Source organism: Mauremys mutica, chromosome 9, assembly GCF_020497125.1.
Source record: "Mauremys mutica isolate MM-2020 ecotype Southern chromosome 9, ASM2049712v1, whole genome shotgun sequence".
NCBI lineage: Eukaryota > Metazoa > Chordata > Testudines > Geoemydidae > Mauremys > Mauremys mutica.
The window spans coordinates 83,714,048-83,740,512 of record NC_059080.1 but is presented as its reverse complement, the minus strand read 5'-3'; the positions used below and the strand labels follow the sequence as shown (position 1 = coordinate 83,740,512).

Below are 26,465 nucleotides of genomic sequence, written 5' to 3'. Positions count from 1 at the left end.
AAAAAAATCTGTATTTAATTAACATTTTAAAAATTATGTTTTTTAAATCAGTGGGTTTTTTTATTCACCCTGTCTCCAGCATAGGCCAAGCAGTTTTTGTTCTCTGAGCTAGTGAACCTTTCCATTGAATGGTCTGTCACCTAACCAGTCTTGTCAGACTTGATCTCACAAAACAATGGGCACATCCCTTCTCTGGACATGATGTCCCTGCACCTGAACACCTGGGATGTTGGCGGGATGACTCCTAGAGAGGGAAGCTGCTCAGCTTCAAGCAGGACATTCTCATTCACAGCAGGAAACCCTGAACCAGGTTACCTCATAGATCAAATTGAAGAGAGTCTCTTCTGGCAATGTAACATTAACTTTCACCAGTAACATGCTATGTTAGAATATTTACTCCCTTTAAAAAATAAAATAAAAATAATAATTGGAGATATACCTATCTCCTAGAGCTGGAAGGGCCCTTGAAAGGTCATTGAGTCCAGCCCCCTGCCTTCACTAGCAGGACCAATTTTTGCCCCAGATCCCTAAGTGGCCCCCTCAAGGACTGAACTCACAACCCTGGGTTTAGCAGGCCAATGCTCAAACCACTGAGCTGTCCTTCCTGCCCCCACAAAATTAGATTCTTATTTTGATTTGGCTGCATCTAGCAACAGTATCTACTGGTTACCCCCTGTTCGGGGATACATTGTTTTCTCGCACCCAATGGTGGTGCGATTTCTAAAAGGGCTCATTAATATGTTTCCATTCATTCCAGAGATCCATCTATTATGGGACCACACCTTGGTACTGACAGGACTGATGGGTTCCCCATTTGAGCCTGTGGCTGCGTGCTGTTTCTACCACCTTCCAATGAAAACTGCCTTCCTGGTGGCTATCGTGTCTGCTAGATGGACAGGAGAGATTCAGACTTTCAGGGCAGACCCACCATATACACTCGTCCACAAAGACAGAATCCAGGCCTCACCTGAAGGTTCTGCCTAAAGTGGTCTCAGATTTCACATCAATTAGTCTATTCACCTCCCAGTTTTCTTCCTGAAACCACATCCTGCTCTGAGTGAAAAACACCACATGTTGAATGTTGCGAGAACATTATCTTTTTATTTGGACAGAACCAAACCATTCAGATACAAACGTAGATGCTTTGTGGCATTTGCTGAAAGGGTTACGGTTAACCAGTATCTTCCTAGAGTAGGGGTTCTCAAACTGAAAGCCCCAAGCTCCCATTAAATTAAGTCCCCCACCACTTTAAATTTATAAAGGGAGGGATCACACTCTGAGGCTTGCTGTATGACAGGGCTTTGAAAACCACTGTCCGAGAGAATATCTAAATGGTCCTCTCAGTGTATTAAGGCTTTTATTATACCCCAGGAAAGAGACACACACACACACACACACACACACACACACACACACACACACACACACACACACACACACACACACACACACACACACACACACCGGGCAAGGTAGGGCTCACTCCACCTCTACCCTGGAAGTCTCCATGGCCTGTCTGGTGAATGTCCCCAATCAGAAATATACAGAGCAGCAATGTGGAGTTTGGTTCAGAGATTCCATTATTCCCTGGTGCAGGCTTTCAGGTTGGATGTGAACTTTGATAGGGCAGTCCTGGAGTCACTCTTCAAGTAGACCTCAACACATTCACCTTCTGACACTGGGATAACTGCTTGTCAGTCACCATGAGTAGAATCTCTGTGGACAGTCACTTGAAGAAGAAAGAACTGTTGCTGATCCTAATAACTGTAGCTCTTTGAGAATGTGTTTTGACAACACAACTCAATCCCACCCTCTGTCCATGGTGATTAGATTCCTGCTCCTGGGATTCTTACTAGTGAAGGAAGTGAGCGCGGTTTGCTGCTACCCTGCCCATTATACTTCCTGCTATGGGAAGTGAGAGGGTGTACAGAGTGCAAGCACAGCCACAGCAGACACTGCTATTCAAAAAAATCCAATCCAATCTATGTACGTGGGGTGCATCTGCACTGACAGTGGAATCTTTAGGCAACATATCTTAAAGAACCTCTGTTACTATAGGGTAAGTAACTGTTCTTTTTTGAATGCTGGTCTCTGTGTGTATTCCTCTGGGAGTACACAAGTGCTCCATGTGCCTGAGATCAGAGAATTCTAGCAAGTAGTGTCTGTTGGTCCACGCATGCGCCCTTGCTCTCCTTGTGTTTTATGCCAAGGGCAAAAGGGGCAATGTGGACTGATGCCTCTCCAGTTCTTTCATACAATTCCATGGCATGAGTTGGACTCCAGTGTCTGGAACTGACCCTCTATTTGACTTTTTTCCTATAGATATTTCCATGTTTTCATACAATTAGTTGATATTGTTAATAGTGTAATAAGTTTAGATAGTGGTTAGTTATAATTCCCACCCCGGTGAATCCTCCAGTTCCCCTGGCCTGGGACTTAGAGCCAAATGTTTAGATCGTATGAGAAGAAAGGTGTTTAATTCTACCAGCCCTTATTTTAGAATTTCCAACTATCAAGCAGAGCTGGCAAAATATGAGTTTTTATTATTCTACGTTCCTGGACTATAAAGGCAAGTTACCTAGGAGGATAGGGTTCAATTTCAAGCCCTTATTGACAAGGACATATTCGTGGGAAGAACTTGTTACAAGCAGCAGTTGACACTGCCGATACTGCATCAAGATCCATGACAACTGCTATAGGCATACACTGGGAAACGTGGCTACACTCTTTGGTGTTCACAAAGTAAGTACAGAACACCATGCAGGACTTGCCCTTTGATAAAGTTAATCTTTTCAACCAGAAGAAAGAGGAGTCTTTGCATTCAGTAAAACACTCCACAGCAACCCTCCACTCCCAACCCTGAAGAGGAAGAATCATGAGCACTCTTACAAGATGAGGTCTTTACCACGGCTCTTCTACCACCTGCAGTCTTACAAGCCACCTCACAAATGGCAGAAGGTGCAAAAATTGAGATAGCTTTCCCCATTCACCTGTACTGCAGCTATCCATCTTCCCCTCGCCACCCCCCGGATGCTTGTGAGCTGTGAACCAATGTTGATGCTGTCTCCACCTGGTTCCAAGGTCTGATTTGGAGAACATTTAGCACAAATTTCCCACAACTGGAGAACAAAAACAGGCATATGGGTGCTGAATATAATCCATTCCAGCTATGTCATAGAGTTTCTCTCCCCATCTCCTACAAAACCTCTTTCCCCATGCCTCTTCAGGGACTAGTCTTACGAGGAATTCCTCCTTCAGGAGTTAGAATCCCTCCTCCAATAAGGAGCAACAGAGTGGGTACTGCTTCAGCCTTAAGTAAAAGGATTTATTTCAAATATTTTCTAGTCCCCAAAACAACAGGAGAATGGAGACCCATTCTTGGCCTGTGGTAACTCAGTGTCTCTAATTGCAAGTTAAAATTCTACATGATCATCGATAATACCATTCCTAGAAAAAGACATGTAGTTCACAGCTCTCAATATGAAAGACTCATACTTTCTCATCAATATTCAAATATCTAGATGACTGGCTTCTCACAGGCAAGATATGTCCAGAAGTCATAACAAGTATTCCATTGCTACTCCATCTACAGGCATCCCTGGGAATCTCTGTGAACATGGAAACGTCTACTCTGACTCCAACCCAGACTATAGATCTAATAAAAGTGATGTTAGACTCAATCAAAGCAAGGGCATATCTTACTGTGGACAGATTCCAGCCATGGGCATCCTGATAGATCAGGTTATGCACAACTGTCAGGCATTGGTCCAGATTTGCCTTATTCTCATGGGTCACATGGTATTATGTATTTACGTAACACTGTTCACCAGACTCCACTTCTGATGCTTGCATGCTTGGCTTTGAACAGAATATACATTGAGCGCAAACAGCATGAATATTGTAGTGATAATCTGCACCAAGGCAAGGATCTCTCTGACTTGGTGGAAAGATCTTGCACAAGCGTGTGTGCATGTTCCTTTCCTATGCCCCAGACCCGACAGAATAATAATTGCAGATGCCTCATTGGTAGGTTGTGGGGCTTACATGGACAGTCTAACAGCACTGGACACTTGCGCACCCTGGGAAATCAGGATACAATAAACCTCTGGAGCTCAGAACACTCCAAGAATCATGCAGGGCATTCTTACTATTAATCCAGTCTCACCACATTCTCATAATGTCAGGCAATATGACAAGCATATTCTACATAAACAGGTTGGAGGAAGATCCATTCCCCCATTTATGCAACTGGTATATCAAGCACCACATCACCCTATTGGCAATGGACTCCAGGAACCCAGAATTCATTGGCAGCCAGTCTCAGCAGGCATTTTGCCACTGATCATGAGTGGGATTTGCACAGCTCAGTGGTGAACAGCATCTCAGTGGGGACACCCTACCTGTGACCTGTCTGCCTCCCAGACAAACAGGAAGTGCAGCACATACTATTCCAGGGAATGCAGGGCCAGTTCCCCAGAGGCAATGCTGTCTTACTCCCTGTCAGAGTTGCTGACTGGCCAGCTGAGGCAGGAGAAGATGCAGGCTGGAGTAGGGGCTGGATGGCATGGAAATGGCAAACACTAGAGCAGAAGCTGAAGCAAGTGCTGGCAGGAGTAGGGGCAAGGGCAGTCTGTTGAAACTACTGGCAATGGGAGTGTTCTTGACTTGAGTGATGCTGAGCGGACAGGAGAGAGTGCTTTCTTTAGGTGCTTATGTACCTACCTTGGGATCACCTGTGGATTGGCTGAACCCTGGTGAAATGAACTAGGTCATATCACAAGACCTGTAGGTAATAGTCTCTGATGACTCATCATGCTCTGGCTCAGGGATGACCCATCAAGCTTAAGCAGGCTTGGGTTCAGAGGCTTAGGCGGGCTCAGACTCAGAAGTATCACATTTCCTTGGACAGACTATCTGAACTGTGCCTTTCCTTCTATCCCACTACTTTCTCGACTACTGCAGAAGATTCATCAGAACAGAGCTCATCACGCCCAAATGGCCCAGGCATTTCTGGTTCTTGGGTCACCTACATCTGTCAACCCAATCACTCACCAGCATTCATCCCTTCCTGAACCTATGACTCAAAAGAACCTCAGGGTCAGACATCCCAATCTTGAAGCTCTTCATCTCACAGCTTGGTATTTGAATGGACCTAGAATGTTCCTGTTCTGAAAGCGTATCCCATTCTGATTAACAGCAGAAAGGACTTAACATTTTCTGGTAATCTTGCCAAGTGTAAGTGTTTCTCTATCTGGGCCTAGCAGCACCATTTGTCTCCTGAGACAATGGGTATTACTGATATTTTGGATTACCTCTTTACCCTCAAGATGACAGGATCTTTCCCTTAGCTCAGTATAGATTCACCTGGTGGCAGTCAGCACATGACACCCTCCAACGGATGGCTACTCTCTTTACTCACTGTCACATTCCAGGGTGCAGTCCAGACCAGTGAGAGGTTGTGTCACTGCCTGCCCCATAACCCTTCACAATGTTTTGCTGTTACAGGTCCCAACCTGGGCTGCTCACCAACAGCCTAATAGAATGCAGGTTACACCCTGAGTGTCTATGTATAACTGCAGTCCTGGTCCAACTCTTACCCTAGCAACCTGTGAGCTACACACCAGCCACACTCCAGCTTCCAGAACCCTTGGTTACTACTTGCAGGGAGATTCCAACACACTCCCAATCCTGAATTTTCCTCAAAATGTATGTTCTGCACTGTTCAACCCTCTCCTGGAGAGCTCAGGTATTATAGGTCCATAGCCTTATAAGGGGTCAATATACAACAGTTTGCTACTTTAATTGGAGTTACCAAACACAATTCAGTTTAAACACAACACTGGATTCGTTTTTATTAAAAAATAAAACAAATGTATTTAACTACAAAGAGAGAGATTTTGAGTATAAGGTATTAAAGTCAGAAATGGTTACAAGAGAAATAAAGATTAAATGCTTTCTAGTAGCTAATACTTAACAAACTAGACTTGGTTGAAGGTAAAATCCTTACCACAGGTTCCCAGCAACCAAATTTTCATGTCAGGATCCCTCTCAAAAGGCTGCTTCCTTTGTCTTCTTAGGTGAAAGAGCGATAGGGAGCAATAGGGAGAGAGAGAACTTGGGGTATTTTGCCCCTCACCTTTATAGCCCACTCACCCTTTGAAATGTTTTTTTTTTATGATTACTCCTCAAAGCAAAGTTTATTCAAACCATCAGAAAGGTGACATGGAGTCTGGAAGTGATGGTGGTCTTGTGTTCTTTCTTTTCCCCTGTGTATGCTGAAATGCAGATTTGCCTTGTCTCCTTGCTGTCTCAAGGAACCTGTTTACTTTTTATATGTAAATTGAAGTTTCTTTTGTTTAGGAAAGACCTGTTTAACCACTTCTGCTTAGTTAGGGCTGCATGGGTTTGAATATGTGCTACTAACATACAGAGGGAATTTATAACTTTACATATAATGCTGATACATACATTTCACCATGATATTATTGACCAGTGAATTATTAGTTTTCAAATGATACCTCACAAGGCATTTTTTGTAAAAAGAGTCTTATGCTAGTATGTACAATGTGAATACAGGGGTGCATTTGATCACACTCACTGAGTCATCTCCAGCTTCTTAAATGGCTTTCTTTGAACTTTTCCACTGGTAATAAGACCTGCCCCTCAATGGGATCTTCATTCAGTACTTTCAACACTTAGCAAGCCACCTTTTGAACCCCTGGCCACTTGTTCAGTGCTACACTTGTCTATGAAGGTTACCTTCCTCATTGCCTTCATCTTAGCCAGATGGGTAGGTGAACTGGGGGCCCTAATAGTAACCCCATCCACACACACAATATTTCACCTCTACAGTAATTTAGAAATTCCAAACAAACCAGACTATCCACTTTACCTGTGTTCTTCCTCAATCCCCCCACCTCCAGCATCGAGAAGAGACTTCATTCTCTCTCTATTTGAGATGAGCGTTGGCATTTTTCCTACAGAGAACAAAACAGATCAAAAACTCATCTAGGCTCTTTGGTGTCGTAGTGGAACAAGCTCGAGGACAAACTCTTTCCTCCCCGAAGATCTCCAAGTGGATCTCTGACTGTATCCTACTTCGTTATTAACTGGAACACCTTCCTCCCCCACATGGGGTATGCATCCTCAGTGGCTTCAAGAAGTATCTCTGCTTGATATTTGCAAGACAGCAATGTGGAGTTCCATCTACACAGTCATGAGACACTATGCCTTGGTCCAAGCCTCCTCCACTAATTCATCCTTTTGGATGGCAGTTCTGCAAGCAGCCATACCACCTGCATCCTTACACCCCCTCATTCTCTTTAAGTAGTGCTTGCCAGTCACCTGCAGTGGAATACACATAGGGACCAGAACTTGAAGAAGAAAGGAAAGTTACTCATCCTTGATATCTGGAGTTCCTTGAGATATGTGGTCCCTAGCTGTAGTCCATTACCTGCCATCCTTCCCTTCTGCTTCAAATAATCTCTGATTCGTGGTAAGAGGAAGAACGAGAGAGGCTTCAGTCTGCCCAACCTCTTATACCTTCAGCACAGAATATGAGGAGAGGAAGGGCGCAGGTGCAGATCAATGGACATTGCTTGCTAGAATTATCTGGTCTTAGATGCATGGAACGCATGCATACCTCCTGTGGAATACAGAGAGGGACCACACATCTTGAAGAACTCCAGTTACAAAGGGTAACTTCTCTTTCTTTTTTAAACTGAAATGTTTCATGGTTACTCACTTCCTTAAGGCAAACTTTTTAAAATTAAATTTGAGAAAAACAGTTCATTTGTTTCTGAATAAGATGACAGTCTAAAAGAAAAATATTTTCCCCAATATAAAAATACTGAATTTTTTAGAGTGTTACCCCAAATTTAATTGCAGTTTGACCACAAAGAGAAGAGTTTATTGAGTGGCCTTGGTATTAAAAATTGATTTTATTTCTTCTCCCGCAGTTCCTCCAATGTATTATTGATCATAAAATATTGATCTATTGTTTTTGTTATTGGAAATATAAAAATGCACCATTAGGGCATCCTGGATACATGTATATCAGTAATAAAATTTACAAATAAACCAGTGACAGATTATGGACTTTTCTACCCTTCACTCTATTAACAAGAATGAACAGATGCTGACCCCCCCCAAAGCTTTCTTGTAACTTCCCTCACCTTCTCCTTTCTCAAAGTCAGGGAAAACAGGTGAGCCTTGCCCAGAAAGTCAAAAAACTCAAACTCTGTCGGACCAAGTTCTGGGTATTAGTGAGTTACAGCCATAAAATAATTATGTTGTTTAAAGTGAGGTTAGGCTAGTTTTAATCCCAACTACACTATAATTTATGGTTATTTTCTTGGGGAAAAATAGTAAAATATTTTTACCAGTTTCTCCCTTTCCCCCTAGGCTCACTTATTTTCTGACTTCAGCCCATGACGTAAAAAAAAGTATCATTTTTGCCACAGGGTGGGAGATAACAGTTCTGGAGTGGCTGATCTGTGATAGCTACTATCCCCTTCTCTGAATCCTCAGTGGCTGGCAAGGAGGAGGAGCCAATCGGTGTGGGAACAAAAGGGCCTAGGAACTGCCCTCAAAGGCAGAAGCGCTATTCTTTGTTTGGATGGAGGTGGGGGAGATGAGAGAGACTGCTGGAGTTGGAGATTAGCTCCTAAATGTGAATTCAGCTTGAATGTGAAGCTGGACCACTTAGATGAGAAAAAAATTAAAATATATTTTGTATTTTTTTCCTCAAGGAAATACCAAAATTATTATATTATTGCCTAGGAGTTTCATACATTTTTAAAGTGTAGTTGGAGAGCAGAACCCCATAAGGTCTGATTACAGATAGCTTTGTGTTACACATCAGTCTCTTTCAGTGTTTCAGAGAAGAGAATGCAAATAACCAACTCTTGTTACCTATATCCTTTTTCACTTTTGATGTTCTTCATCCCTGTTCTAACATAAGAATTTCTCCCACCCCTCCTGGAATTGGCATGTTTCCACAGATTAACCACACTCTAGAAAGGAGGTGTATACAAACATGGTGTAACTTAATGACAGAGCCATGTATTGCCATTATTTTCATGCAAGTTATCACACATAAAAAGAAGACAAAAGTTTAATACATAACAACAGTAATGAAATGTTTTAACATATGTTCTAGTGCATTCTTTTACATATACAGATTGGCTGATTTTCACTGTTAAACTCTTAAAGGTCCTGGTTCAGCAAAGTATTTAACCACATGCCTAGGTTAACCCAAGGAGGCAGGCTTAGTGAAGTCAGGCTACTCACATGCTGAAGTACTTTACTGAATTGGGGCCATACAGGCAGACCTACTTTTGAGCTTGGCTTGGTAAACTAAGCTTTGAACTCTGATACAGCCTTTCAGATATTTTTAAACTTACTTTAAAGCAATATAGTTTAGAAGTGCTAGTGTGACAAGCTGCAAAATATTTATTTTTATATCTATTTCTTAAAATATTTCCCTTTCTAATGACTATAAAATGTTGCTGATTTTGTATTTGGAATTTCTTGCATTTGTAGTCTATTTCAGTTAAGACACCCAACTAAGTTTTGTTTTTCAGACTTTGTACATTGAGATCATGTGACCTTTTGACATTTTTTAAGAAACCACATGCACCTGGGTTTGGGTTAAATGTCAGACCCTTATCTCTCTCTAAAACAAATTATCTAAATCCTTTCAACCTGTCGAAGGCATTTTTAACCACAGGAGTGGAGGCAAAAAAATGTATTTCTGTTGTTTTAAGGAAGTTCATAGCTCAAATATAATGTTTTTTTCACATGTACAGTGCAAAAAGTAAGATAAGCCTCCAATCCTTTTGACATCTATTTTTATAAATTATTTTGCAATATATGCCGTTACCTATTTCTCAATTGATATCATGCAAAAATGCCAGATGTCACTTTTTCAAGTCATTGTTTGTACATTTTCAAGTCAAATAACTTTCAGTGTTGTAAAACTTGCAACGCAAGAGCCAAATTCTGCTCTGAGGTATACTCCATGTCCAACTTCCATTGACTTTGCTGAGAGTTGCATATACGTCTGAGGGTAGAACTGGGCGCCAGTGAATGACTATCTTACCTTTCTTTTACTTCTGCTTTCAGTTTATGTTTGATCTAGGGCAAGATACTGCAAGGCATGGCATCTCTTCAGCATCCACTTTACAGGATCAGGCTCCAATAGATTATTCTAAATTGACTGAAAGCTTACTCTGTTCCCACAGACTTGATTGGGAATTTGTTAGGATCTTATACTAGTTAAAACATTAAGTAATTATATTATGTTCATTGTGTTAAATTTTCTTTTAGTTTATCATAAGAACAGCCATAATGGTTTGGACCAGTGGTCCACCTAGTCCAGTATCCTGACTCCAAAAATGGCCGGTACTAGAGCTTAAGGGAGAGTTGGAGTTGGAGTGATCCCATCCCTGTCTCCCCCTCCTGGCTTCTGACAGTCAGAGGTTTAGGGTTGCCCTGAGTATGGGGTTATATTCCTGACCATCTTGGCTAATAGCCATTGATGGCCCTATCTTCCTTAAGCTTATTTAGTTATTTTTTGAGCCCAATTATACATTTGTCCATCACAACATCCCATGGAAGTGAGTTCCATAGGTTAATTGTGTGTTGTGTGGAAAAGGTACTTATTGTTTGTTTTAAACCCTACTGCCTATTAATTTCATCCAGTGACCCCTGGTTTTTGTATTATGAGAAAGGGTAAATAACGCTCCCCCCCGCAATATTCATGATTTTATAAACCTCTCATGATATCTCTCCCCCACCCCTGGTGTCGTCTCTTTTCTAAGTGACAGCCATAATCTTTTTAGTCTCTCCTTTTATGGAAGCTGTTCGATACCTTTGATCATCTTTGTTGCTTTTCTCTGAATCTTTGGCAGTTTCACTATACACTTTTTGAGATGGGGCAACCAGAACTGGACACAGTATTGAAAATGTGGGTGCACCATGGATTTATATAGTGGCACTATGATATTTTCTGTCTTATTTTCTGTCCCTTTCCTAATAGTTCCTAATATTCCATTTGCCTTTTTGATTGCTGCTGCACACTGGTGACGCCAATATCTTTTTTTGTTTTTTTAGTAGAAACCCATTATATATGTGTAGTTGGGATTATATTTTCCAGTGTGCATTACTTTGCACTTATCAATGTTGAATTTCATCTGGCAATTTCATCTGCCCAGTAACCTAATTTTGTGAGATCCCCTGTAACTCTGTACTCAGCTTTGGACTTAACTATCTTGAATAAATTTGTATCATCTGCGATCATCTTTGTGTCATCTTCTGTCATCTTATTAAAAGGTGGTAGATTTATCATTGCTTAAATGTTTTACCCATTTCATTCACTTGTTATTGCCCTTGATCACTGTACTCTCCCCCCAAACACTCAGAAACAAAACAGAACCAAAAAAAACACAAACCTCTTATGAAGGAAGTTGCATTATTTCACTTCATGTTTCTGACCCAGAATCTGAGAGATTCACTTTTACCTCAGGATTGTACCTGAATTTCAATTTACAGCTAAGTATCAAACAGATAAAATGAGGTAAAATGTGAGCAGATTGAGACATGATGTTTAAAAATGTGAGTCAATTCTTATGGTGGAAAGATAGAACATTCTTGTTATTTTTGGCAGAGTTAGTAGTGATACCTATAGTTAGGGCTGCTCAACTCTGTCAATTGCTCATGATTTTTAGCCGTTTTCTTGCATGTCATCCATTCTAGCATCTGTGCTCCTACAGTGTTCCATTCACATTCTTGCCTTCCACTGAAATCACGGTGCAACAGATTGATGTACCTGGTATTTTAAGCAGTACTAAGATACATTTTGCCTGACATTTCTTGCAATGTAAAATGCAGTTGTACTCTGGGGTAAATCTTTATTGCAGTTATCCTGGGCTAGCTTAGCACGGGTTGAGCGTCTCAACTGCAAAGCCTACCCCTCCAGACCCATGTTACTTCATCTACAGTGGTAGTGTAATAGCCCATGTGCTGTGATGGATTACTGGTGGTTATCCTATGATTCTTAGCAATGCACTAAATGGGGCTGCTCTATTATTTTTGTGGCGAGCTGCGCGTACTCTCTCTCTCTCTCTCTCTCTCCCTCCCCCCTAGCATGGGACCGCTGTATGTGACAGTGACATGAGAACAATATTTCATGTGAATAACTTGCAAGTGGAGTCACTCATTATTAATGCAGACAGTTCTGAAGGCAGAACAGCATTTGGTAGCAAGAACTTTTAATGAGAATGTCATTAAGGAATTCAGTCTGCAAACCACAAAGTGATTTGTAGCACACTCGACTAACTTCTTTGCCTCTTCATTTCTTTCCTGTTCGCTAAACATAAAAATGTCATTTTAGGTACATTTCTCCAAGTTATGGGTCTTTCTGATGCCACTCCACAGCTTTACTAGAAGACTTGTGTCAGTTCTGGCCAACTGGCAGCACAGGAGAGGGATTTCTTGGACAACATCTCTGTTCAGACACTGAGGAAGGGCAGCAGAAATGGAGCAGGCAAATGCAGGGGTAAAAGCATTTCCTTGTAGAGAAGAAAAAATCTGAAGGCTGCTTGATGCTAAGATATGAAAGAGGACCCCAGATGATATGGGTAAAATTTTCAAAAGCAACTTAACACTCTAACTCACTCAGTGCCTAAGTCATTTTTGCAAATGGGACTTTAGCTCTTAAGTCACTTAAGTGCTTTTGAAAATGTTACCCTATAAGTATGCTAACATCTTTTTTCACTTTCACAGTTTTGCACTATCACCCAGGGTAGAAATGGTGGGAGTGCTAGTATGAATAGGTAACTTATGTTTTAACAAGCATGTTGTCTTGATCTGCTCACATTTTACCTCATTTTGTCTGATGATTTGATACTTAGCTGTAAATTGAAATTCAGGTACAATCCTGATGTAAATGTGAATCTCTCAGATTCTGTGTCAGAAACATGAAGAAGTAGAATAATGGAACTTCCTTCAAATTTTAGGGGGGAAAATCAATAGTGAAATAATGAGTCTGTCAGAAATGGTCTTTTCTGAGTTTCCTGACCCTCTGTTCACTAATGCAGCTTTCAAAGGCAGGTACAGTGTTCTTTTATTTTCACAGTTGGTAAGTCTGATCAGAACAGAGTTGTAGTTCAATGCATTATAGCTGATTGCAGCCTCAATATATGTTTAAACACTAGATAAAGAATAATGCAGCTGCACCAAGATATTAGTAATAATGGAATACAAAGCTTTTCATGACTAGGTCTGTGGTTCAACTCCAGATTGAAATCAATGACAAGATGTCCATTGAAGTCAGTGGAACCAGGGTTTCACTTTAAATGAATTATGTTAATCATTGACCTTGCAAGGACATATGTCTTGATTTTATAATATTTAACAACCTATATGGCACTGCATCAGGGTTATTTTTTTAAAATTAAATGAATTCACCACTGGTGAAAGACACCAGACTCATAAACCTGAAGATTGAAACTTCCACACATTTCCACAGAATATACAGTGTATATAGCTTGGACAGTGGCAGTGTAAGCTCTCCTACCATCACCCCACCAGTGTTCTGGATCTGATCAATATGGACCATACCCATAACAACTTTCTGTAGCTTGTCAATAAATAAGCCAACAAAAACATTTTATAAAACACAGAACCATCAAGATGGGCACATGGATAACCAAAGCAACAACCTAATATGATTGTATCCTGTGCCCTCCCTTCTGAAGCCTCATTATTTGTCAGTAGTTGTCAAGTCATGTTTAAATTCAGACTGTAAACCATAAGGTGCAGGGACTGCATTTGTACATAAAGTGGTATGTATACAAATGTGATTAAAAATACACCTCTACCCCGATATAACGCGACCCGATATAACACAAATTCAGATATATCGCGGTAAAGCAGTGCAGCGGGGGGCGGCTGCATGCTCCGGCGGATCAAAGCAAGTTCAATATAATGCAGTTTCAAGATTTTTTGGCTCCCGAGGACAGCGCTATATCAGGGTAGAGGTGTAATAGTTCAATTTTCATACCCATTTAATCTTTGACCTTTGATAAGGCTGCTTTCAAGGATGCCATTTAGAGCTAAAAGTGACATGGGCACCTATATACTTGTAATTGAAATGAGACCAATAATTCATTCCACATAAGCCAATGTACAAGCATCAGATGACAATCTTGCCAGAATTTCACCATCTACGTTTTTATTTCTATATACAGTGGGATTTGTCACTTCCTCAGGGGCCAGACAATTGCTTTAGATGTTGATGGCATCACTGCTTCTGTAGTGGTGTGCACTATCATGGAAGCCACTAAACGTGGCCAGAGCTGCAATTAAGTTAGTGTGAAGGACAGAGGATGGTCTCCTCTCACTCCTTTTAGCTGGGGGACAGTTTTCTCTCTCCTGCACCAACCAGGTAGCAGTCATCTATAACCTCTTCCCATGGCAGCAATTAGCCCACTTGATGGGAGCACGGAGATGATAATTCTCTGAAGAGCTGCCGGCTGGAAAGAAAAGATGGAGAGGTGTCATTCTTTTGTAAGGTCCCTGCTTGCATCTTTTAAAGACTTGTAAGAGTTAACCTACTGGATTCATCTTCACTCCTGTAGCCACCCAGTAGAATCACCAATGGAAGCAGGTAGATTTGCCTTGTTAGATTGTGCTGTTTAGCACTACAGTTGTTCTTAAATATCAATAAGATATTTAGTAAATATATTGAAATTATTTCTGCTAGCAGTATTAAAACACCTCTGTTTTATCTCTTCAGTATATAAACATTCCAAATGTTTCAGCAACATTTTGTTTTATTAATCATTTTAAGTGCCTTTAATAATTTCTGTATGTGTTTTTCAAATAATCTTTATAAGATACAATTTTTTCTATCTTTCTACAGGAACACCAGTTTACTCAGTAGCATGGGGCCCCGATTCAGAAAAGGTTCTCTATACATCAGGGAAGCAGCTGATTATTAAACCTCTTCAACCAAATGCTAAAGTTTTACAGGTATCATTAATATAAAATTTATATATCAGGCTTCAGTGATATTTTACAAGTAATATAAAGTTTCATATAAGTTATACAACTAAACCACCACACAATTAGACTAGGGCTCCAATCCTGCAAGGAAGTCAGTGGGATTACTCACAGTTCCTAAAGTAAAGCTTGCGTATAAATCTGCAGGATTGAGGCCTGGAATTATAGATGCGCTGCAAACCAAGACTGAAATGTATTGGTGAAGATGTGTTGTGAAGCTTTCATAGCAAGCCATACCTTGCTTGGGCCATTTATATATGTCCTTTATTTAGTCAAAATTCAAATTTTATTTTAACTGTAATATCATAGGTGGTAGCACTGCCTGTTATTAAGGTTGCTTGCCACTTTCCATTATAAGATTGTTTTGAGTTGCTTATATATTAGCCAAATCTTAACCATTTGGACTACAACATTTTGGAAAATTTCATTTCTGGCTAAGGAAAATATGTTGTTTTGCACATATTAAAAAATTTGGTAATCTTTTCTTTGAGACTCTTCAGTGCCCACTTGCTTTGGAAAGGAGAATTGAAATTTGGAAGGCGGTAGCCTTTGTGTCAGGTATATATGCCTTATGGTCTTTGTGACGATCCATCCAAATATGGCTGAGTTATAAGCATTTGAAAAATAGCACTTTGCACATATTCACTCAAGACCTGCTAGAGCTTCATAGGTAAATTCCCTAAAGATTCTGTCTACGGTGAGCATACCCAGCCTGAGACTGATCAGGACTCTCCCTGCAACTGTGCACAGAGCCAGGGACGAAACTGAAATCAGGGAGGGGAATTTATTGTTCTCCTTCTGGGCCTAGGCAGCGTAGAGGAGGAAACTGCTTGATTCAAATGCAGAAGAGATAAGATCCAGTCTTGTGGTGGAGCTAATATATAGGTAGAGCCCTGCGCAGATACAAATTTATATCCGTGGAACCTCATGGTTCTCCCAGGAACTGCAGTGGTGAAAGGAGCAGAATGTGGGGCTGCCGCTCCCAGGAGTCAGCACCCGACGCTGGCAGCAGCTCTGGCACAGCTGTACTGCTCCCAGCCCTGCCATGCAGCTGTCTGCGTCTCCTGTCTGGGAGCATGCACACCGCACGAACACAAGAGTGCGACCAGGGACAGCTGCCAGTGACCCTGGTGCCCGCCTCATTGGGCAGGGCTGGGGGTGTCCTGGTGCATCAATATACTCAGAGTAAATCACTAGTTTCTTTGCACAACTTTTATGTGAGGAGCATGTTAAAAGCTGTTTCACTAGTAAGATATCAGTAATATGGCCAGTCTTTGGGCTCAAGAATCTATAAGGTATAAATAGTTATGTAGAGTTTACCTCATATATTAACATGTCAGGTTAATATTCTCAATAAAGCTATTTCTTGATAGAAGTAAACAGTAAAAATGAGTGGAAAATGATATTTTAAGGGAAGTGGGGACACAAATAAATGGCTTTTTTGGAGTTTAAATGGAGTTTAAGAAATAGAAATAGATCCATGTTTAAAAAGATGAAAGGACAGATATAAACCGATGTTGAAAAAAATTAGGGAGAGGCCTAAATAGTAACAAGCAGAGGCTTAAAATAAAAAACCCAGAAATTTCAAATAAACAAAAATAGACTTCAATTTTTTTAATAAAAAAGAAGGAAGATGCAGAGGCTTTAAAAATAAATAAATAAAAAATCCTATTGTAGTTTGGAACATTCAAATTGTGGAGACTCGTAGACATAATATAAGTGCATAACCTCATTATTACCCTTGTCCTCACTCCCCCTTATTGTGTGTTTTGTTAAATTAAATTGTAAGTCTCTGCAGGAAGAGACCACATCTGCTGTGTTTGTACAGTGCTAAGCACAACTGGAACCTGATCCTGACTGGGGCCTATAAATGTTGCCAGAATAAAAAACAATAAATACTAAAAATAATAGTAAAAGCAATTGCTAGATTTAAATGTGTACTTAATTTATTTCTTTTCCTGTCAGTGGAAAGCCCATGATGGAGTTATTTTAAAACTTGATTGGAACTCAGTCAATGACCTTATCCTGTCTGCTGGTGAAGACTGTAAATATAAGGTGTGTATTGTTTAACTTTAATTACAGTGGATTAAATTATTTAAATAAATATTTAAAGCAGCAACCTAGTAACAATACTAGGCACTACTTTCTCCAACCTTCCCAAGACCTTTCAAACTCAAATCCAATTAGATAGAAAAATGTCCGTGAAATTTGAAGGTTTTCAGGAAATGGCAGCTACACTGAATGAAAAGATTCCTAGCACATGTTAACATAGTACTATTTCAAATGGGACTACATCAGCGTTTGCTAGGTACCTTTTAGACTGCAACAGTAGGGTTTACATGGAGCAATTAGAGCACAACACTTTAGAGCACTCTACACTTTGCACCCCTCTAGTGTGCATTTCTGTACCAGGTAGACAAGCCCTAGCTGCTGAAGGAATAATAAGACTAAGATATGAACTGGGAAAAGTAAAGAAATTACAATTAAAGGGGAAACACAGTTTATCCTGTTACCTAAATACAGATGGGATCCTTAGGAAAATTGTATAGATGGCACACTGTTCTTTGTCAGTAATAGAGGGTGCATGTTATGTTTTCTCCCTTAATTGTGAACTTACTTTAATTAGTTGGTATCTGAATTCTAACAGTCTCTCATTTATGTGCTGTGATTTAAAAAAAAATCTTTTGAATTATATAGTCATTCTGTTTAAATCTTCTCTCAGATCATTGCATACTATGAATAGACTCCCTGCTAATATACTAGTTATAATGGCCCAGATCATCCACGCTGTGGAATAAGGGAACTCACTGAGATCCCTCTTCATCATGCTGTTGGAGGGCAAGGTTTGCCACCTGCAAATAATCTGCCCAGACCTGGCAAATACCTGGGAACGACAGGAGGCCAAGGGCCATCTTAACAGAAACCCTCTGCCCTTGCTGTTGCTCTGACTCTGTAAGCCTTCAAAAGCTACCAACCCTTCACCATTCAGGTTTCCTGCCAGCATAGCTCCAGTAGAGATACTTTCCCAGGAAATACATCCTCCCTGGAATGGTTTGTTCCAGGTCCCTGGGGGAGGAGGAATATGTGGCCTCCAGCTATAATTCCTAAGACGGGGACTGATGTGCATTTTATCCCCATTGCAGTCATGTTCCCAGCCAACTTACACCTTCCCAGCTTCCCCCAAGTTCTCTTCTACCCTCTGCACAGACCTGGGGGTTCTGTAGTGAGTCTACTGCAGGGTCTGGAAACTGGGGAACTGTGAGCTGATGAAGGGTATGGTAGAAGATCCAGGGGAAGAGGAAATCTGCATGTTGATGATCCCTCCATATGGTTCTTGAGAGTATGAATTGGGCCAGTATATTGTAATTACTCTAGTTTTATTTTTTTCATAAACATAATGTACAGCAAAATAAAAATGTACAAAGCTCAAATTTTATATAAAGAAATTAAAGAGACATGGTGGGACCAACTTTTGTTGGTGAAAGTGACAAGCTTTTGAGCTACACAGAACTCTTCTTCAGATCTGAGAAAAGTACTGTGAGTGTCACAGCTAAATGCAAGGTGGAACAAATTGTTTAGCATAAATAGTTAACACATTCTAAGGAACCATTTGTTTGAAATGTCATTTGATATGAAAAATTGGTGGAAAATGTAAGAAACGTTAAAGTTTAAATTTCATCTGCTATATTTAGGAGGGAAAATAGAAGTACAGTTATAAAGAAGTGACTATCATTGTACTGAAGTGAGAGTTAACAATATTCTTTGAAGATTTTACTGATCGGTATGAAATGAGAACGGAGAAGAAGAAAGAATAAGATACATTAAGAAGACTGTGAATTGTAAAGAAAAAGAAGGGCGAAAGGAGAACCAAAACATTTGGCTAAAATATGTTAGCCAACCCCATATAACCTCGCCTACTTTTCCTGCCCTACACAAACTATTAGAGCTCAGCCTGAGCAAAGAGAAACTTAAAAAAGAAAAATAATAAAAGGACTTTTGTAGCAATTGCTCTCATTTCAAAAACACATTTTTTCATGTCAGTCTAAGATCATTTAACTAGATAATACGTTTTAATAAAAACTTAATTTGTACTTTGATTATTTAATAGAAAAAACTCATCAATATGACAACTTTTATAAACTTATAAGTTACTAATGCATAAAGTGTTCTTGCTGGCATTCTACTGGCAGTGTCATTGGAGGATTTCCAAATTACACTGAGAACCTGATTATCAACTTTTTTATGAAGAAAAATAATAATACTGTAGTTTTAATAGTTTTAAGATTCAGCAGTAAGAGTCTTACACTTACTTCACACCTCACATTAACAGCTTGGGAAATGAGATGAAGGATATGTGAGAGGTATATATTTCCATTTCAAAAGATATCACTCATTTTAGTCCCAAAATTACCTATGTTCCACACAAATTTGGCATTCCCTTGCTTGTATTGACGAAAAATGTTTACAACAAAAATAAAGAATCATGAAACTGAGGTAACAGTTATTTTGCATTACAGAAGTGAATCCCACAGCATTTCTGCATAAATAATTTCTTCAATGCCTTTGGGCCTCAGTAGGTTGTGAGACGTGAGAATATACAGCCATAAAGATTCTGTTCACTGTCCCCTGGCTTGATTGCTGACTGGCTGTTGATAGTTGATGTGCATGTGATTTTATATTTGATATTACTATAGAAATAGAATGATCAAAAGTATTTAGGAAACATACAGGTCTAGGAAAAAACATACAGTAATTCACCAAGAAACACTAGTTAATAGTGCACAATACAGACATCAATATAATATTTCCCATATTTTAGCAAAACAAATCCAACTTCAGGTAAAAATTATTTTTGTGGAGAGCTGGTTTTCCAAGTAGATGGAGCAGAATGCATTAGAATAACTTAGAAATAAGAATTTGATTTTACAGAGCATTTGTTGCTATAAAATCTTGAGAGGATACACAAAAGAAGGGCCCAAACTTGACTTCATTGGGAGATTTGGGCATGCAAAGTATGCAGGATTGGGCCCAGCTGTTATATTGTGCATATACTATAAAAACACACACACACACACACACACACACACACACACACAAATCCAACTGTTAAATGCATTAGATATCTTTTTAATGTCACAATTTGTTTAAAAAATAAACATATTTCTACAACTTAAAAATATTTTCAGCTGAGGAAATGATGCCTCTAAAATAAGAAGTCCAAAATAAGAAGAATGATGCCTCTAAAATAAAATATGTCCAAAATAAATTCAGACTATAATTTATTTTTTCTTTCTGAGGTGTGGGATAGTTATGGTCGTCTACTGTACAGCTCTCAGCCTCATGATTATCCTATAACATCTGTTGCCTGGGCTCCGGATGGAGAATTATTTGCTGTGGGGTCTTTTCATACTTTGCGCCTATGTGATAAAACTGGGGTAAGTAACAGCTCTGACAAAGAAGAGATGTAATGTTGTGCAAATTTATTAAAAATATAGTAAATATTCCAGAGAACACACGTATAAACATATTTTCATCTGTAGAGAATAGTCCTGGCCTTTTTAGTATCTTTCCCCTGGGTGCTTCTGGCTGAGTGATTGTCTCCTTAGTCTGTTTGATGCATTTGTCTCTGTATTTAATGGTGCCTTATGAACACTTTACAGTTTTGTGCAGGGTCAATTAGTTCTATTGTATTTTGTCCTTCTTTCTTCACACGTTTGGTTGTTACATCTTCATTATTTTATGCTTCACAATTATATTTTGCAGATTCTTTACCAGATCATTGTATAATTCTTATTATTTATCCTTTAAAGATACCATCTACACTGGAGTTTCACTCTGGCTTCTCATTCTTCCATAGCTAGACCGAAGGGTTTGCCTCAAAGAATTAGTGGTTGTAGAAGTAGCCAGCATGTGGAAGTTCTCCCTCATCTCAGCCCCTTGTGCATCCATCAGCTACTGCTGCCTCACCTTCTAGAATCTTCTAACCATTATCTCAACTATGCTCAAAGACTGAAGTCTCTGAAGGAGCTGTCCCCAACTTTCATCAGACAATTGTAGTCTGTTCTTTTGACTTTCAGCTTTTCTCTTCGGGTATTTTGTTCTTGTTGTTGACCTAGTTTTTTGGTTAGTCTCCTATTAAAACATAATTCAGTTTCATGTAGCTTCTTTGGTATTTTAGACTAGGTAACGTCAGAGCACCGACTGACAAGATTGTATCTGTGGATCTGCAGCGTTTTGTTCAAAGTTCTTGCCAACTCATCGCATTGCATCAGACCTCAATGAGTTGGGATTCTTGGCTTACTCCCTATCTGTCTTTTCTTGGTGGCGTTTTATCACTTCACTGAGTTTGACACTTCAAAACTTGTAGTATTTTAGGGCATTTTCATCAGAACACATTTTGATTTTTTTCACACTGCACTCTACAGTTGCTTTGGCACACTCTTCCAACACATGAGCACATTCTGCTAGTGCTTTGAGATAGTTTTTGGCACATTGATTTGGAAGTTTGAAGTGCCAAGTAAGTGTCTAAAGAAATTTTTTCACACATTTCTTTGTTTCAGCAAGCCAACCGCTCCTTTAATCCTAAAGGAGGTAAGAACCTTCAAGAAATGTCAATTAGGCCAAAGGATGTCAGTCATGAATGCGCTTGACTTCTGCATCCTCTGCCTTGGAGTTGAGTAAGACGTGTATAAATGTAAGGTGTGCCTTGAAATGTTATTTAGAGCCATCACGTTTCCTGAGGAACACACACAATCCTTCTTGTAGGTACCCTTGAGAGACTCCCATATGTCCATTCTGCAGTTAGCTCCAGAGGCTTGCTCCTTCAGGCAGAGCATTCTGAGTCTTTGTTGGCCCCACTCCTGTGAACACAGACACAGCTTTCCCATATGGCCAGCAGATCCACTTCATCAGTTATCTTGAAGTGAATTGAACTATCTGTGTTGAAGTTCACAAATTTGCTCTGAGTATATTGATGCATCAGGACGCTAGTACTAAAATTCAACTGTTTTGAGGAGGCATTTCCTCTACAAAAGTACTGAGCATAGGTGGCACAAAGAGAGAGACATTGACTCTTTGACATATCTCTGCTATAGTCCTTGATGCCAAGCAAATCCAAAACAATCACCATATCCCCCTATCTGTTCTGGTGCTGCATTTTTAGAATCTGGATGGAAGCAGTATGTGTTTAGAATTTGGATGGAAGCAGTTTGTGATGACTAAACTAGGCTGATCCTCCAGGTCTGAAGCTGAGGTTATTTGCCTTTTCTTGCTGCTTGTTTCTATGTTTTATCATTCTTGTTTTTAGAAATCCCTTGAGATACTTACTCTTCATGAACAAGAATCTGGTGGTGATTATCTTTAAAGAAAGGAAATTTGCTCACTTGTAATTCTGCCTCTTTGAAGATATTATTAGACAGTATTATTTTTCTCTCTCACATACACCCTCCTGCCTCCCCTCAGATTCTGGTGTATTTTCTTTAGGAGGTTTTTTTGGTTTTTGATTTGTTTTGTTTCGTTAAATGCTGGGTGTTTTGTTGGAGTTTTGATGGTACAATTTTTTTGAATGGTTTATTTTGGTGAGCTCTTCTTTCTCATGCAATTTAGGAACTCACTGGAAGGTTTTGGAGTGTGTGTGGGGTTGGTCCACATGTGGAGGTAGGATAGCGTGCAGGCCACAATTACCACTGCACTAGGGTTAAAAAATATATTGAGCTCAGGAAGTTCTGCCCTGTTTGTTATTGGGAGCAAGACCCAAGAGTGCAACTCCTGTAAGATGATTCTTCCAAGAAGCTGAATTCCAGGTAAGAAATATTCTCTCTTCTCTAAGAATATTGTTAGCATTTTCAGATCTGATGGGGACTGCATATTGGCCACAAAGAATCCAAAGTAGACTAAGGTTTCAGTAATTTTAAAAAATGTATGATTGCAAATTATGTTGTTTAATGGTATTCCCAATATAACTTGTCCTTTTTAAGAAAAGTAGATCCTGGTATACAACTTCCCTGCTTACCTATAGGCCTTTCCTTTGTCAAAAAATATTTTAGTTGTATTGGAATAAAATATTTCTTAGGAGTAGGTACAGCACATAAGATTGTACAATTTTTAACAAGTTTCTTAATATTATTACTTATATACAGTAGCCTGAACACAACTTGTTCTTTTCTATTTCCAATTTTGAACAGAACGTTTATTTTATCTATCATTAGAACAAGCAATTGAAAGGCATGCTGTACAAGCACAAATATGGGATTAAGAACGCTAAGGGCTAGGCATGTTGGATCAGGCAATGAATAGGACAGGCGGCCTTTTTCTTATTCAAAAATGTATTATAGTCTAACACATATAGAAAGCAACACTGCTAAGAAGTTCTGATGTCTTATATTCTTGAACTATTTTGAGCCTCACACCATGATAGTCTGGAGGATGAATCAGTTATGTAGAGGATTTCTTCAGAACTCAGTAGGGTTGAATGTGCACCTTAGCAACTGCAAAGACTTCATGGCCAAATTTTTGTTTGTTGGTTTGGTTTAGTTTTGAAAAAATGTATCAGTTTATATCATTTCCTTCCTCAGAAAATACTATGCTTTATTGTTTATAATAATCTTTAAGAACGGTCACTGTGACATGATACAATATTCTACAAACCTAGCTCTAGAAACAGACTGGTCTATCGCTGTTTAAAACATCGTATCACTTAATATCAGTACCAATTTGAGAAGAAGGGTCAGTTAGATGAGTTAAGAAGGTGAATTCCCTTAACAAACACAGACTAGCTTTGCTAGTGGGAGACATGTCCTTGACCTGACCAGAAGCTTTCTTAATAGTTGGTGCTAAATCAAAAATAATGTCTAGCATTAAAAATTAAACTTGCTGATTAATAAATATTTATATAAATCAAACAGCAGAGATCTGTATCTGTTAAATTCTTCTCAGTTTCCACCAGTGATTTTGTGTTAGTATTTTACTTTATGGTATTTGTTATATAAATGCTCTTTGAATTTAAAATACAAAAATACTATACAGATTGAAAAATGTGTATGCATACACGCTCAAATATCAAACCTTGTCCCTCCCAAACTTGCTGGGCTATTTGAAAGTAGACATAATGTACCATGTTTTCAGTGAATGGCCTCTGCTTTTACCTTGTAAATATCAGATATAAATAAACCTAATTAAGATCTATCCACACACTATAATCTTAATATATACAAAAAATGGTTAAAGCTGGGCAGGAAGTTTGATCCACTGATAAGTGACTTGTTCCATTGAATATACAGGAACTAATAGATTCTATGAGGAATATGAATAAGGTGCTAAGATTTAAATTCTCAGGTCAAATGAGTTAGTTACATCTTATTTTTTATTTTAAGCTAGGGCCTTGTCTACACTTACAAGTTTTGCTGTTTTAACTTTCATCATAATTGAAGCAAACAAACTCCCCTAGTGTAGACATAGTTATACAGTAAAAGTGCTTAGGTGTTGTCTACACTAGAAAGAGTTCTTGTACTGGTATAGTTCATACCAGTTCCCTGAACAAAATAAGTTATATTATCAAAAGCTCTCTTTTGCTGGTATATCTGCATCTAAATTAAGGCTTTTGGTTAGATTCCCCCACAGACCCCCACCCCAATCTTAACAGTCATAGCTATGCAAACAAAACTTTTAAGTGTAGACCAGACCTTATACTAGTATAATTTATTCAAGTTCAGTGAAGAGAAATAGAAAGTGCCATATACTAGTAAAACCGTGGCTACTCTAGGGCTTTAACTGGTATAAATACATCAGTAAAAAAATCACATTCCTTATCGATGCAGTTTACTGGTAAAACTTTTTAAGTACAGACCAGGCCTAGGGGCTTGTCTATCTATGAAAATAAATCAGGAATAAGATAGAGTGTAAATTTTAAATAGCTTAACTATTGGTGATTAACTCCGTGAGTGTACAATTTTTCTGGAATAAGAGTATCATATTGTGAATTAGTTTAATCCACTGTGATTAAGTTAATTTGGTATAAGGGCATACTTATTCCAGAATAAGAACCTCCACTCATGGAGTTAATCAGGAATACTTATTCCAGAATAACCCCCTGTGTAGACAAGCCCTAAAGCCCAGATCATCGAAGGTATTTAGGCATCTAACTCCTATTGATTTCAATGGAAGTTAGGAGCCAAAATACTTTTGAGGATCTGGGCCTAAGTGTCTGCTTCTGTAAGCTGAGGGGAATCCTAGGGTATAATATGGCCAACTAACATGACTTCAGATATCTGTGACTTCACAAATGTTGAGAGGGCTTTCTAGTCCTGTTAAGCTAATTCCATTGAGCTAACTTAATTGAGAAAACATGACTTTTTTGCTCTTTGAGACAAGGCAAAATATGTTAGTCTGCATTTTAATAAGGCTTTTCAGTTGGGTTAAGATAACTTGCTTGAGCAGCACAATTGAAAAATATACCTCTTTCACCTGGCAAGAATTAGGAAGAGATTCCAACAGAATAATAGTAAAAAGCAGGGGTTCAAAATTAAAAAGAGAGAGAGCGAGAAAGAGAGAAATTGTGAATAAAAAATAGAAATAGGTTGAGATTTTATTTATAAAAAATGAAGGAAGAAAGGAAAATGCAAAGGCTTTAAAATTAAATAAACAAAAAAATTCCTATTATAGGGAATTCCTGTTATATCCTTTGTTTCAGGAGAAGAGCTTGTTTTCTTACTGGTGGCTAGTACTGATCTTTAATATCCATCTCTTAAAAAAAATCAGGTCTGTCAGATTTTAATTTTACCACACTATTAAAGATGACTTTCTAGCCAATTAATTAAAAAGAAGGGAAGAAAGTCTTACCCCACTTTGTTTCCTGTGTGCCAGTTTTAAAGGGGCCAGAGCAGCATAAATGGGTGCTACATTCCCCAGATATAGCTGGGGAGAATTCCCCTGGTGTAGGAACTGGGGACAGCCAGAGCAGCCTTGTCTTCACTAGGAAAAAAGGTGCTTTTTACCATGTTAGCTAATATGTGGTAATTAACATGTTTTAAAAATCCTAGTATGGAAACTCACGTTAGCTGGTCAAGGCAAACCCCAGGCTCTCCCTAGTCATTCCCTCAACCTGCTAATATATGTGAAAACTACACACTGCGTCATCCCCCATTAGGATTTTAACTAAGGCCTGGTCTACACTAGGACTTTAATTCGAATTTAGCAGCGTTAATTCGAACTAACCACTCAACCGTCCACACCAGGAAGCCATTTAATTCGAACTAGAGGGCTCTTTAGTTCGAATTTGGTACTCCACCTCGACAGGTGGAGTAGCGCTAAATTCGACATGGCTAGCTCGAATTAGGCTAGGTGTGGATGCTAATCGAACTTAGTAGCTCCGGGAGCTATCCCACAGTGCACCACTCTGTTGA

General features: G+C 39.2%; 1 protein-coding gene across 5 annotated transcripts in view; it reads left to right on the top strand.

Moving 5' to 3' along the window:
- Nucleotides 1-26,465, top strand: part of IFT80 (intraflagellar transport 80) — a 159,578-nt gene that overhangs the window by 48,131 nt on the left and 84,982 nt on the right. For 4 of the 5 annotated variants that reach the window (XM_045029617.1, XM_045029612.1, XM_045029615.1 and 1 more), the window contains exons 6-8: nucleotides 14,927-15,036; nucleotides 17,032-17,121; nucleotides 20,364-20,501. In XM_045029617.1, coding sequence (XP_044885552.1) covers nucleotides 14,927-15,036; nucleotides 17,032-17,121; nucleotides 20,364-20,501 — 338 coding nt within the window. The remainder of the gene's footprint in view (nucleotides 1-14,926; nucleotides 15,037-17,031; nucleotides 17,122-20,363; nucleotides 20,502-26,465) is intronic. The other variant, XM_045029613.1, reaches the window with a different exon arrangement.